This window comes from Pleuronectes platessa, chromosome 21 (genome assembly GCF_947347685.1).
Source record: "Pleuronectes platessa chromosome 21, fPlePla1.1, whole genome shotgun sequence".
NCBI classification, from domain to species: domain Eukaryota; kingdom Metazoa; phylum Chordata; class Actinopteri; order Pleuronectiformes; family Pleuronectidae; genus Pleuronectes; species Pleuronectes platessa.
This window is the reverse complement of record NC_070646.1, coordinates 5,597,957-5,612,682: the sequence shown is the minus strand read 5'-3', so window position 1 is coordinate 5,612,682 and position 14,726 is coordinate 5,597,957. Positions and strand designations below refer to the sequence as shown.

Here is a 14,726-nt window from a genome sequence, read left to right as displayed (position 1 = left end):
ATATCTCGGTCCCAGAATTTTTTACACTCCCTCATAACTGAGGATGCCACAATATCTCAAACTATGGACGGAGACAGTCGGTATATATAGTCTTCCCACAGCTGAGCCGAGTGTACTGAGATAAATACAACTAGGGTTTTATTAGTTATAAATTACTCGTTTGTAGTTTAATACAACCTGCTAATACCTGTATTGTTGAGAAAGACGAATGCAGAGATTACAACTATGCATGCCACCAGATTTATTTTAAGATCCTGCAGAAACCCTGTTACACGTCTGTACTCATTTGAGTATGTTTCGTAGGATTAACAAGACATCTTCACGTTTTCTAAAGTGAATCAACACACAACGGAGTAAACCAATCGTTTTTAATGGTTTTATAATCATTTCTGTTGAATCGAACCTCTCATCACAACACTCACTCATAGTCAGCCCCCCACCCCCCCTTTAATTGAGGTTAACAGAAACATTAGAAGGGGTAAATTTCATGGAAAAATATTCACTTAATCAAAATAATAAGCCGACTTCCAGTTATCCAGTAAAATCTCTTTAAAATAGGTCAACAGCAGTAGCTCTTTTCAGAATCATCCCTCTTCTCTATAAATTCATTCATGAATCTCTAATGCTGCCGCGACAACATCCTTAAACTTTGGTCATCAGTCACTTCCTCATCGCTTGTCGGAGCCCTTCCTAAAAAAAGTGCCAGGTTCAAACCTAAAGGGAAACATCTCTGAAACCAAACCTCTAGTTCGAAAAAATAGTTTCCACGTATAGTTCTCAAATAGTTTAGACGATGAATGTCAAGCAGGATGGGATGAGCTTTCATTAACGCTTCTTCTAAACCTTCCAGAGTACAGGCAGGTGATCTTCTACACATGGCGTATTTCTCAGCCTGTCTGTTGTGCAATTTTTTGGGTGCTTTTACTATTTCTCTCGTTAGAAAGACCCTCGAAATGAGCTAAAGTTTTTGTTAGTGCATGCATATGGGCAAATCTTTGGGTTCTATTGAGCCCACAGCCAGAGACTGGCCGTTCATTTTTTTTTTACCACTTGGACGATGGTGGTGGGCACATTTACTGCTACATAACCACATCATCCATCATTTTGGTTCCATTCACACCTACAGGATCTCCCCGTCCCATCATGCTCTCTACTCCCTCGCCATCAAGACAGCGAAGGATGAGTTTCATCAAGTGTGCGATGCCGCTGCGTAGCTTTTGTCCTCACTGGGGTTTTACTCCAGTTTCTTTCAGCTCGCTTCAGTCGGATGTGGAGGGAAGAGGAGGAGCCAGAGGTGCGCTGCTGCCCAGGGCTTTTCGAATGTGGGGCATTAGAAAGGGGTCACTGGCCAACTGCAGCACGTCCACGCGATCCTCCTTGTGATAAGCCAGGCAACGTCGGATAAAAGCCTATGAAGGGGAATTGATAACGTCTTAAAAAAGTTTTAAGATAATACACTTTACATTGATACCCAGCTCATTATGATCTCTCCCGATAACTTCAGGGGATTCTCTGGAGTTCAGTACATGTCTAAAGCAGAAGAATAGAAAAGGATACTGCACCTTTGCTTCTGTGGTGACCACCGGTTTGGGAGGAAACTGCACCTCAGTGGCTTTTAGAATGGTGTTTTCTTGAAGAATATCCTGTTGCGACTGGTTATGACCAAACGGCTGGAAAAAGTCAGCAGGAGGTGGTTAACAGACCGTTAATAAATAAATAGAAAACACCTGTTACTGATGAACATTCGTGGTTACCTTGCGTCCATATAAGCTCTGGTAAAAGATGACCCCAAGTGACCACACATCCACCTTGTTGGATATTTTGGGGGGCTCCTTGCCCACCACAAAACATTCAGGAGGGAGGTACCTGTAAACCACACAATCAAAACATGATCGATCACACATCCTCTGGTTGCCTGTTTACAGCTAGGTTACAGCGGAATGTGTGTCACTGTACCAGTAGGTGCCTGCTCCTTGTGAGGTCAGCTCCATGCCATCTGCCGAGCTGTAGCTGTCGTCATCCATGATCTTAGACAGGCCGAAGTCGGTGATCTTAATCTCTCCGCATGCTGTGCCGTTAACCAACAGGATGTTTCCTACGCACAGAAACAGAAAACGAGCCGTCAAACACTCAAACTTGTAATTCATGCAAACACACAGATGTTTATACTTGTTTAAAATTAAAATCTGCATCACATTTCAATTTTCTTGACACAGGAGGAATCTGTTCAGAAGTGACACGCCACAGATAACTATTCTGATGGTCGAAAATTTTCAAAACAACAAGCTAACAGCTCCGGGACTCTACCAGGCTTGAGGTCATAGTGGATGATGGGTGGCCGGATCTGGTTGAGGTACTTGAGAGCGTTGACGATCTGCATGACGATGGACCGGCCCTCCTTCTCCGTCATCAGCTTGTTCTGCTTCAAGTAGAAATCCAGATCGTTGCCTTCACAGTACTCCAGCACTGTGCAGAACCTGCCAGAGACAAACACACATCCACACATTTGAAACATATGTATATCAAAAAAGTGTGCCATGAAGATAATGTAAAGGATAAACCCAAATTCAGGCTTACATATAACAATACCACACCTAATTCCACTTTTTGGGGATCGAAGTACTTACGAGTCCGTGTCGAGTGAGAAATAGTCATAGAGTTTGACTATTCTCGGGTGGTCGAGTTCTTTGTGGATTCTGTACTCTCGACAGGCGTGTCTGAAAAGATGATTCAGCGTCAACACCGATTGATTTTTTTAAATACATCATAAATACATTTTAAGCTGCAAAACGTATTTTTAAACAAAATATTTCCAAAACACACTCACTTGTGGTAGTTTTCCTTCTTCTCCTCCCTCCAGTTCTTGTTGAGTTGATGGATTTTAATGGCCACATATCTTTGCTCTGTTATATCAAAAGCCTGGAACAGAAAATGTAAATGTCAACACAAGCGAGTTGGAGAAGCAGACTATAAGAGGACAGATACATCCAGATGTGCAGAGTAGCTGTTTAATAGACAAGGCAATGTTGAGATAACGAGACCAAAAGGGAAACAAGATGTCCGCCTGCTAAACTAGAACCAGTGCTTGTAAAGAAAGAAGCCGAATAATGGCACATTCTCACCTTGAAAACTTCACTAAAGCCGCCTCTTCCAAGTAAATATAACAGCAGATATCTGTCATTCAGCGTCGGGTGGTCTTTAAACCTAAAAGTTAAGACAACGGGCTTCATTATTTCACTTTTCGTTTTAACATCAAATTGAAAAAGGCATGGTACCGAACATGTGTAAGGAAAGTTCAACAGAGATAATAATAATACACACTGTGAATTGTCCTCATTGTGGATTCTCTTCAGCTCCCGAATGTGCAGGTTTCTAACTCGCTCCAAATGCTCCAGCTCGGACTGGATCTCTGCTTCTTCCTACACACAAACACACAGAGCTGTCACATACCTCATCCTGTGGTGGACAGGAATCCCAACAGAACAGAAATCTGGCATAAGCATAAAGCCAGTACCTTTTTTAGATGACCAATTCGGAGTTTGAAAATCTCTTCTTGCTCATGATATTCTGCCAATGACAGCCTGTGAGGGATACAGTAGCAGATAGACAGTGAGAATAAAAATACAGAAAGATACACATTTACATCAAATTATTAGATGGTGTGTTAATGTGAGAATATGAGAAAATAAAGCCAGAAGTGTCAAAATCATTATTATTCTCTGAATTAAAACTATAAAAATATGAAATCAATAAACACAATTGTTTGAACTGGCAAAATTGAACAAACAACTTGACAATAATTGTCTATTAATTATTCAGGATTTATTGTCAGTGTTTCCCAAAAACAAATACATGATAGCAGAGGCCTCCTCTGCCTACACCAGTCAGCCAGGACTGAAGTGCTGCCTCCTGGACATGAAGAACAATTAAGTGTTATCTTTGGGCAGATCCATGTGAGCTATTGTTTGTGATCTTACGTTTCATTCTCTTGGCCGTTGCTCCTGCTCTTTCTTCTGCTCTGTTCCAGGTTGGGTGGAGGCGTCTGGGCCATGGAAGGCGGTTTCCTCTTCCCCAGCAGCTTCCTCTGCCTCTCCATCTCCTCACGTTGTGAGTTGATCTTCTCTTGTTGCCTAGAACACAAAAGTACAATCAAGTGTGAATGTTCTTGTTTACAGAACGGACAAAATACAAACATGTTGTGTCGTATTTGCGCTGCTGACTTGATGAGGTTCTGGAAGGCGAATCCATCGGTCCACTGTTCAGTGAAGGAGGCTCCGTGACGTACGGTAGTGAAGTGACCCAGACGCAGGCGGTCCTGCATGCTCTTGTCCCTGCAAGCCATCTTCTCCTGCTTTGACTGCACAAAACCATGAATGAATAAAACACATTCTGAATCAACTCAACGTAAAGAATTGAACACTGCTTTAAAATCCCCAATCCCCCAGCAGCTTCAGAGACATACAGTCCTTGTGTACACACCCACCTTCTCAATCAGCAGCTTCTTGCTCATGGTCACACACTTGTTGAGTCGCTCTTTGTAGCGCTCCAGCATCTTCTGCTGCTCATCGACCTGCCGCCTCAAGTCACAGTTCGCCTGCCAAAACGTACATCGTCACATCTCATTCTTATCACATACGGATTCAAGACCTTTTTGTGTTTAAACTGACGAGACGCAGCAATTATCAGTGTGAGTGTGTTTGCTCTGCTGACATTTAGACAAAATGTCATTTAAACCACAATGGCATTTGAAAGTTAGCAATCACATCATTCATGACAAGCTGCAACCATGCCATCACTTTAAACTGATCCAAATGTTTGAAAACTGATTTTTAAGATGGATTTTAAATATTTTCTCTTCTCACCCTCAGCAGGTCGTCTATCCTTTCCTCCTTCTGCTCCAGGTCAGAGTGCTTGTTCCTCTCCAGTGCTGCCAGTTTCAGCAGCGTCAGTTCTGACTGGGGAAGAGACAAAAAGAAGTCAACGCAATGTTCACTGAAATGATGCAAACGCCCTTTTGGCCAGTGAGCAGAAACAAACACTTTAACTTTATCAAAATCAGACGGGGCCGTCATGGAAATAAGATGAGAATTCAAAATTTTGACCTTTAATCAGGCCAATTAAAGTAATTTGCAAAGACAGCTTCAATTCGGGCATCCACATCTTGTCCAACTAGTGTGATTTAATAAATGTCTGGACAAGGTGTGAAGTTGCATCGTCACTGCAAGTTTTGTCAAACTTAACTAAAAGGTGTGATCGGTTGTTTTTTAGAGCGAAAATACAAATTCACCCCTTAGTTAATGATCCAATGATCGAAGCAAAACCAGGCTGCTTGATGATGACGGAAAATCTGATAAGTTAGTTTTAAAAGTTAGTGGAGATCCAGGTCAGTCAGACAGTTACCTGTGTGGCTTTGTGTGTGCAGGAGTGTGAGGGGGCCGTCTTGACAGAGCTGCAGGATGAAGAGTCTGTGTGGGCCGAGCCTGTGGAGGAAGGACTGCCATGCTGAAACTAAGGGGGAAAGAGAAAGGTAGAAAAGACACAGACTAAAATATAACTATTATATAACTCAGACAGCGTGGGGGGGTTATCAAGTCACTGAGGAGACAAAAAAGAAAAGGCGCAAATATACTGATGCAGTTAAGAGAGAGAACCGAAATATTACATGGACTATTGTAAATGTCCATTACAAGAAACACATAATTCCTTTGCTGAGTCAAAACTGAGATTATTTTACAATATGTGCTGTTAATAAAAGATACTGCATACAGTTAATTTCCAGTAAACTTGCTGGACAATCTGTGCTTTTCAGTCAATGTATGTTGATGCAGGAAGAGATTTGAAATGACATGAATGAAGTAAATATTCCTTTACATCTTTCAGAAAGAAAATTCACTCTTTCCTCAGAGAAATCTCTGAAAAAATACTCCACATAAAACCGATTACTTAAACTAACTATTAACCAAAGAATCTGATCTGCTAAATAAACCGTGCTCATTCTGATTAATCAAAAATTATTATGATCCCCACGGTCAGCAATAGCATCTTTCTTTTTGCCAATATCAAAACATGACCAAACCAGGTCAGATCCCATTTCTAAATTCCTGTCCGAAACCTAACCAGATGGGCTCCAGTCAGATACCCAAACTCTAATGCGAAGAAAACAATTTAAATCGACCCACATAACCAGCAGATGAATTGACAATGGCATAAGACTCAAGACCTGGTGGGCCCAAAGCAAGAGAGAGCTATGGAGATGGAAACTGGTGCTCACCAGAGGATTAGACAGTGAGTGCTGTGGAGAGGAGCGCACCAGCATGGGGATGCCCCGGGCAGGACTGTTGCCAGAGCCACTGCTACCAGCAAACTGGCCACAGGGCAGTGAACAGTGTGGAAACAAGACGGAGAGAAAGAAAGAGAGTTGTTATTTAGAGAGAGCTTAATGAGGAACCACAGTGGCACAGTGGGAACATGAGGGTGAGACATCACACTAAAAGCCAGAGAGGGATTTGAAACTGTGCACGACACGGTGGCAAGAGCACAAAATGAAAAAGGACTGAGGCATATGATGTCAACTTAGTTTAATCTCACCTCAAAATAATCACTCATTTTGTGTCCTCTTCCTTTTCCTGCAAAAAAAAAACATGCCAGGTATTAGGGGTGAGAAAATGGAATAATTAGATATTAAGCTATATATTTAGGAGAGCAGAAGAAAACCACAAACCACAACAGACCTAATCCAAATGTGCAACCCTGAGTACTGAGATGCTTCTGCCTCGGTAGATAGATCAAACTTACCCTGGCTGTTGCTGTCATAGATGTCTCTTTTTCGCTTCCTGCTTCTCTGGTCATTGGTCTTCTTCTCTGGTGTCTGACATGAGAGGAAAAGAAGCATGGGTTATAATTAAATTTTACCTCCATAAATGTATTCCATGAATCACATTAAGATATGGGTATATGAAATATAACATCTTGAAATTTTGTGGACATAATTGCACTTTAAACATAAATGTCAAGCCATTTTTAATAAGATTGATAGCAGCTTCTATCTTGTATTCAGTATTTAATTAACTGTGATGCACCTACTGACACATTTTTCCATTCGCAAGGTGAAATGTTTGTTTGTTAATGGCTATTTGCCGTCCCCACCCAGGAAAATGGTCATGAGCTCAAAACTGAGTCATGAATCTTTCTGTGAGGAGTCTGCATGTTTGGCCCCTGGAGAACCCGTGAAATTTAAATCTTTGTTAAGAGAATCATTTTATAGTATATTTGCACTTCATATTAGCAAGTATTACTATGCTCTATATGTGTACGATACAAAACATAACAACCATTAGGAATACCTCTGACTGGCAGGAAGTGTGCACATAGTGAAAAAGACCTGAATATAAAGAGCAAAGTCATTTTGAATGACTCTTTCCCATAACCCACCTCCAGTTCCTTATCACTCAGTGATCCCGCGCTGCACACAGACTGGTTTGATGATTCACTGTTGGCTGAACTCTGGAAATAGATAAACAGAGCAGACACACGAGAACTGTTGGATTAATCAGGTAATACTTACGCTAGGAGATGCTTGAGAGTAAATCTGGAAAGAGACCTACTTGAAAGAAATGGGAATGTTTGTAGCAGATTGAAAAACGCTACTTCATGACATACACAATCACATGAGACGAGGAGGAAACTGACTAACAGGTGCAGGAGGCTAATGTTTTTACGGCCTGTCGGCTTTCTGTTTCTGTCAAGGTCACACATACACTATATATAATCATTGCACTGTCTCCAATGGAACTATAAAATACATCATTCACTGTATTGCAACATACACAAGGCGTTAAATCATTTGCTCTCTAATACCACAGTGGACTGGCCTGAGAATTCATCACTGAGCTCAGTGCAGGTCATGAGTGATAGTGATTGCTTTCTCAGGGGTGGCCATTTTCTCAAATGGGCCCCCGCACGCAGTAATACCCAGTTCAACAGCAGGGTTGCATTGCAGTGCTCAGCCAGCGCTGTGAGCTTCAGCTGCGGTGCCATTTCAGTGTCGCTCAACAAAGCAGTTGGCCAGCTCCCATGTCAGCTGAAACAGAGCTCTTCTTGTCTAGGTTTAAGTTCAGGAAGACAGGATCATTCCAAAGAGGGAAACTCCTGAACACAGAGCACCAGTAATTGATTTTGAAAGATTTAGAAGCCTTGAGAGAACCGACCGACTGCACACATTTGCATTCACTCCCATACAACAGTGGAGTTGGGTGTCGTTAGCCTGCAGGAAAGCTCCAAGCTTATTTTAGAATATGTATGTATGTACATAGGTATAGCTGCAACTTTTATATCGACATAAAAATGACTTCAACTGAACTCTCATTAGTTTAATATTTGAAGTAACATCTGCAGAAACAATCTGTACTTACAGAAGCCCCATTCAATTAAATCAAGCTGCACCACATTGCACACACTTGTATATGTCAGGCCTTTAAATATGCCTGGTTTTATTAATTCAAATTTCAGGATTTTTCCCTGAGAAATTCAAAAAAATGTTACAAAAAGATGAATTCCTTGATCTGCTTCAAAAGTTAGAGGGTTTATCCTGGGCCGCAAATAAGTTCAGTCGTTTTTGTATAATCCTGCGGACAGAAGGACAAACAAACAACAAACAGACAAACAAACAAACAGACAAACAGAGATTGGCGGAGATAAACATGCCCACCTTGGCCACACCGACTCCAGTGAAGCGGGCCTCAAGCAGTTCCTGCTTGCGTGGGTCCAGGCTTATAGCCTGACTATGGAGTCCTTCCATCATGCCTAAAGAGAGACACAAACCCTGAATGAGCTCATGTGGACAAGCTGTATTAGTTTACTGCCACAACAGGGAATACTGTGAAGGTATGTTTCTCATTCAGCATATAGGACAAGATGTTGAATATCCCTTGTATAACTTAATTCTTTTAAAAACCACAATCTGATTGCATAAAAGAAAAATAACAGGAATTTGTTTTAAAAATACATCATAGGATATATTCCCCAGACCCTAATTCTGGTAAATGTATAGGGGTGTCTATAAATGTACATATTAAACTATCCCATGTTCATTAGCTGGAGAATAAGGAGATCCACTGACTTTAGACATTACTGGTTCCCAGTATCATCATCGTTACATTACATATTTAAACTTAATTGAACTTACAAGCATAGAAGTGTCAAGTGTCAAACAGTAATGTTTTCAATTCTCCTCTGGTTTTAAATGGTGGTGAGATCATTAAATGTCTGTGCACGACTTCCTTTAACCATCAGTTCCCCTCAGGGTATCGATCAATTATTGATTGATTCATCTGATGACAGACGACTCCCACACATGACAGTTACTTAAAAACTATAATCATCATGAACATCCTCTTTTTGCCTCGGTTGTCTTAAGTCATATAGTTCTTTTATATATAAACCTGTCAACTTTATCGAAAATAATGGTGGTCCGGAAACGATGCCTCACTAGAAAGGATATTTAGCTTAATTTTAACTGAAGTGACCAAACCCAGATTTATTCGAGTTAACAGATGTTTCCCCTGAAATGAGTTGATTGCCGCTGACAGAAGGGAAAGCGAGTTTTTATTATGATCATTGACTGAAGCAACATTTGCCAAACTTAGCTAACCTTAATTAGCTAGTTAACATTAGCAAACGTCAACATACTCATGAAAACCTCGAGGACGCTCCCACGCTGAGTTGAGTTGTTATTAATCGATTAAAAGTTGAAGTTTCAGTTGTTGTTAGCAGTTAATGTGTTGTAGGTTAGTAAATACCTGCACAGTAGGTTACCCCGAGTAGCTAGCTATGTAGCAAGGAAGCTAGCGTTAGCATTGGCCGCAGTGGAAGTCTCACCTGGAGGAGCTTCGGCCGATTTCACCGTCACTCGCTGTCCCAGAGACGCTGATGTCCGGACATCCAGTGACAACAAACCCCCTTAACGGCCCCCGGCTCCACGCGCCTCAAATAGACTTGTCAATTTTCCCATCTGCAGATATATATCTAATGCAACGAAGACATCTGTTAGCTTAGCCGAATGCTAGCTACGCAGGGCGGCTCTGCGGATGTCATCCGGACAGGAGGCCCTGATCCTGGGGGTTTCCTCGGGCGCCGCGGTGCTCCTGTGAGGAGCGGACCGGGAGGTGCCGACGCTCTGAAGCCGCTCTGACGGATGTTGTCACATCTCTGCCTCCCTCGGTCCCTCCGGTGTCATAATGATCGCACCGGGAGGACGAGCGCAGCCCCTTCGTTACAGTCCATCACTTAATGGTTAATAAATGATAATAGCCCCCTGCAGCAGGGCCACGGGGCTCCAGAGATATAAGTGATGCCTCCCAATGCGCCACTTAAACCAGATCATGTAAACCAGATCACAGAGGAGAGGCTCGGTCAACACTCAGGGGCCTCGGGGTTCAAGGGGCCCCTGAGTGTTGGCAGGACTTCAACCACCTATTCATTGCACAATATGTTATACTATGTAAATTTAAAAACAATACATAAAAATTGTTAAATGTGTGGAGGTTTTATTACCTCTGCTAAGGAGGTTATGTTTTCATCTCTGATATCCAACATTGCCAACATTGGCAGGGCCGGCCCTGAAGTAGTGTAAGATGATCTATCTATCTATCTATCTATCTGTCTGTCTGTCTGTCTGTCTGTCTGTCTGTCTGTTCAACCATTGTTCCGCGGCACGCTAGACAGACCATCTAGTCAGACTGACCGTCTAGACGGTCTGTCTGTCTAGACGGTCTGACTGTCTGTCTGTCTAGACTGTCTGGTCTGTCTGTCTAGACTGTCTGTCTATACAGGCTGTCTGTCTAGACGGTCTGACTGTCTGTCTGTCTGTCTAGACTGTCTGGACTGTCTGTCTGTCTAGACTCTCTGTCTAGACTGTCTGGACTGTCTGTCTGGACTGTCTGTCTGGACTGTCTGTCTGTCTAGACTTTCTGTCTGTCTAGACGGTCTGTCTGGACTGTCTGGACTGTCTGGACTGTCTAGACGGTCTAAACTGTCTGTCTAGACTGTCTGTCTGGACTGTCTGGACTGTCTGGACTGTCTGTCTGGACTGTCTGTCTGTCTAGACGGTCTGTCTAAACTGTCTGTCTAGACAGTTTGTCTCTCTAGACAGTCTGGACTGTCTGTCTAGACAGTCTGTCTGTCTAGACGGTCTGACTGTCTGTCTGTCTAGACTGTCTGTCTATACAGGCTGTCTGTCTAGACGGTCTGACTGTCTGTCTGTCTGTCTAGACTGTCTGGACTGTCTGTCTGTCTAGACTCTCTGTCTAGACTGTCTGGACTGTCTGTCTGGACTGTGTCTGGACTGTCTGTCTGTCTAGACTTTCTGTTTGTCTAGACGGTCTGTCTGGACTGTCTAGACGGTCTAAACTGTCTGTCTAGACTGTCTGTCTGGACTGTCTGGACTGTCTGTCTGGACTGTCTGTCTGTCTAGACGGTCTGTCTAAACTGTCTGTCTAGACAGTCTGGACTGTCTGTCTAGACAGTCTGTCTGTCTAGACGGTCTGACTGTCTGTCTGTCTAGACTGTCTGGACTGTCTGTCTGTCTAGCCTGTTTGTCTAGACTGTCTGGACTGTCTGTCTAGACTGTCTGTCTGTCTAGAATGTCTGTCTGTCTAGACGGTCTGTCTAGACTGTCTGTCTATACAGGCTGTCTGTCTAGACGGTCTGACTGTCTGTCTGTCTGTCTAGACTGTCTGGACTGTCTGTCTGTCTAGACTCTCTGTCTAGACTGTCTGGACTGTCTGTCTGGACTGTCTGTCTAGACAGTCTGTCTGTCTAGACGGTCTGAATGTCTGTCTGTCTAGACTGTCTGGACTGTCTGTCTGTCTAGACTTTCTGTCTGTCTAGACGATCTGTCTAGACTGTCTGGACTGTGTAGACGGTCTAAACTGTCTGTCTAGACTGTCTGGACTGTCTGTCTGTCTAGACTTTCTGTCTGTCTAGACGGTCTGACTGTCTGTCTGGACTGTCTGTCTAGACTGTCTGTCTGTCTAAACTGTCTGTCTAGACTGTCTGTCTGGACTGTCTAGACGGTCTGTCTAGACTGTCTGTCTAGACAGTTTGTCTCTCTAGACAGTCTGGACTGTCTGTCTGTCTAGACGGTCTGACTGTCTGTCTGTTTAGACTGTCTGGACTGTCTGTCTGTCTAGACTGTTTGTCTAGACGGTCTAGACTGTCTTTCTGTCTAGACGGTCTGACTGTCTGTCTGTCTAGACTGTCTGGACTGTCTGTCTGTCTAGACTTTCTGTCTGTCTAGACGGTCTGTCTGGACTGTCTGGACTGTCTGTTTGTCTAAACTGTCTGTCTAGACTGTCTGTCTGGACTGTCTGTCTGTCTAGACTGTCTGTCTGTCTGTCTTTCAAGACTGTCTGGACTGTCTGGCTAGACTGTCTGTCTGTATAGACTGTCTGTCTGTCTAGACTTTCTGGACTGTCTGCTTGTCTAGACTGTCTGTCTGTCTAGAATGTCTGTCTGTCTAGATGGTCTGTCTAGACGGTCTGGACTGTCTGTCTAGACAGTCTGGACTGTCTAGAATGTCTGTCTGTCTAGACTGTCTGTCTGTCTAGACTGTCTGTCTGTCTGTCTGTCTGTCTAGACTGTCTGGACTGTCTGTCTGGATTGTATGTCTAGTCTGTCTGTCTAGACTGTCTGTCTAGACAGTTTGTCTGTCTAGAATGTCTGTCTGTCTAGACAGTCTGTCTGTCTAGACGGTCTGAATGTCTGTCTGTCTAGACTGTCTGGACTGTCTGTCTGTCTAGACTTTCTGTCTGTCTAGACGGTCTGTCTGGACTGTCTGGACTGTCTAGACGGTCTAAACTGTCTGTCTAGACTGTCTGGACTGTCTGTCTGTCTAGACTTTCTGTCTGTCTAGACGGTCTGTCTGGACTGTCTGGACTGTCTAGACGGTCTAAACTGTCTGTCTAGACTGTCTGGACTGTCTGTCTGTCTAGACTTTCTGTCTGTCTAGACGGTCTGACTGTCTCTCTGGACTGTCTGTCTAGACTGTCTGTCTGTCTAAACTGTCTGTCTAGACTGTCTGTCTGGACTGTCAGGACTGTCTGGACTGTCTGTCTGGACTGTCTGTCTGTCTAGACGGTCTGTCTAGACTGTCTGGACTGTCTGTCTGGACTGTCTGTCTAGACTGTCTGTCTGTCTAGACGGTCTGACTGTCTGTCTGGACTGTCTAGAATGTCTGTCTGTCTGGTCTCAGAACCATATGTACATCAATATATAATGTTCATGACTTAAATGTACAGACATGTAGCTGACATGTTGAGAGAACGTTAAAGTAATGGTGATCAATAACAATCATTATAAACTGGGGCTACAACTGAATGGGGAAGATGACAAAGTAATGCAGAATATGTAAAAAATTATAATTATAAAATATCACACAAACAATTGAGACCTATTTAAGTTTAAACTCATAACCACCTACTGCTAGTGCTGGGGGGGAGGGTGGTGGGTGAATAGTACTTCTGTGTGTGTGTGTCTTAGAACTCTCCTAAGAAATTGTTTCTCAACCAGCGAATGTGGTAAAGTTGACTGTTATTGCAATAAATAGTTTAGGCTATTATGCCAATTTGTTTTTCTTCTTACAAAGTATTTGTTTTATTTAATATTTTCATTATTAATTCTGCCCTTTTGGGCCTTCTTTTTGGGAAAATAAAAATTCCCATCATACAAACTACATATCCAAGCCCTGAGAGTTTTTCTACCTAGCTCAACCTCTTTTACATCTACCTTTAACACGCATGCACACGGGAAAACTACTGGCAGTTTCTAGCCCCAAGCGGTTTCAAGGTTCCCCTCATCACTTTTATATTATTTTAGACATTTTTTTCTTATTTTAGATATTTCTCACGATATTCAAGAGTAATCTGGAAATGGTTCAAATGGTTCTGGTTCTTTGTCTAAGTTAAAAACTGCCACTTGTAACACTCTGAGCACAACGACGGGGAAAACAATGTATTATTTATGAGTTCTGTAAAAAAATTAAAATAATCAGCTGTTTTTTATGGTTGCTGGTTAACAATGATATTACAAATAATTTGGCTGACGCTTTTGTCCAAAGTGACTTATAATTAGTACACTCAACATTTATGAGGGGCTATTTAGGGGTTCAGTATCTTGCCAAGGACAGTTCGGCATGCAGATGGGGAAGAGTGGGGATTGAACCGGCAACCTCTTGTTGCCGGTTCACCGCCCCCAACTCTGCATACACACGCTGCAAACACACTTCCCCCTGCATAATTCAGCTGATGCAATCCATCTTGCATATCTTACTCTGTGTTAGATAATACTTTGCAGAAAGATAAGTAGGGGCCACTTACAGTTTAAGTCCAGGAGATGGAAGCAGAGCATCACAGACAGAAAGCCCTGAACATGTTCCAATGCACGTTGTAGGAAAACCATAACTCTTGTTATGAATCTTTGTCTGTTTCTTGGGGAAATTTCCAACATTTAAACCAAAACAGGATAAAAATGACCCACTGTTGTCCCTACATCTCAGACGCCATGTCATTGATTTGTTACCATATCTGAAAAATTAGTTTTTTTAATAGTTTATCCTTATCTTTGCCTTTTACATCTCACACCTGGACACCTGTAATGATTGTGAAGGAAGCTTTATCAGAAAGAATAAATGAAAACTTATAAATATTGGGAAGGGGAAGAGATGTTGCCGT

General features: G+C 42.6%; 1 protein-coding gene across 3 annotated transcripts; it reads right to left on the bottom strand.

The window, feature by feature from the left end:
• Window positions 1–224: 224 nt before the first annotated feature.
• LOC128426302 (serine/threonine-protein kinase tousled-like 2) lies at window positions 225–10,365 on the bottom strand. Of its 3 annotated transcripts, none has more exons than XM_053413118.1 (21): window positions 9,798–10,365; window positions 8,708–8,802; window positions 7,432–7,503; window positions 6,796–6,868; window positions 6,589–6,626; window positions 6,272–6,364; window positions 5,401–5,508; window positions 4,863–4,955; window positions 4,484–4,594; window positions 4,221–4,357; window positions 3,978–4,130; window positions 3,515–3,581; window positions 3,322–3,419; window positions 3,123–3,204; window positions 2,828–2,919; window positions 2,628–2,717; window positions 2,308–2,477; window positions 1,957–2,095; window positions 1,755–1,866; window positions 1,563–1,670; window positions 225–1,409 (listed from the first exon to the last, which is right to left on the bottom strand). In XM_053413118.1, the coding sequence occupies exons 2-21, from the start codon at window positions 8,798–8,800 to the stop codon at window positions 1,260–1,262; spliced, it is 2,079 nt and encodes a 692-aa protein (XP_053269093.1). In that variant the 5' UTR covers window positions 8,801–8,802; window positions 9,798–10,365; the 3' UTR covers window positions 225–1,259. The 3 variants fall into 3 exon arrangements, with proteins under 3 accessions (XP_053269093.1, XP_053269092.1, XP_053269094.1); XM_053413117.1 differs by having other exon boundaries at window positions 9,877–10,364; XM_053413119.1 differs by lacking the exon at window positions 6,272–6,364 and having other exon boundaries at window positions 9,877–10,361.
• Window positions 10,366–14,726: the final 4,361 nt, after the last annotated feature.

Coding starts and splice junctions, on each gene's coding strand:
- LOC128426302 (XM_053413118.1), bottom strand. CDS start 8,800: ATGATGGAAGGACTCCATAGTCAGGCTATAAGCCTGGACCCACGCAAG. Junction 2,718..2,827: donor AAGAAGGAAAACTACCACAA/GTGAGTGTGTTT, acceptor TCATCTTTTCAG/ACACGCCTGTCGAGAGTACA. Junction 1,867..1,956: donor CAAGGAGCAGGCACCTACTG/GTACAGTGACAC, acceptor TGTGGTTTACAG/GTACCTCCCTCCTGAATGTT.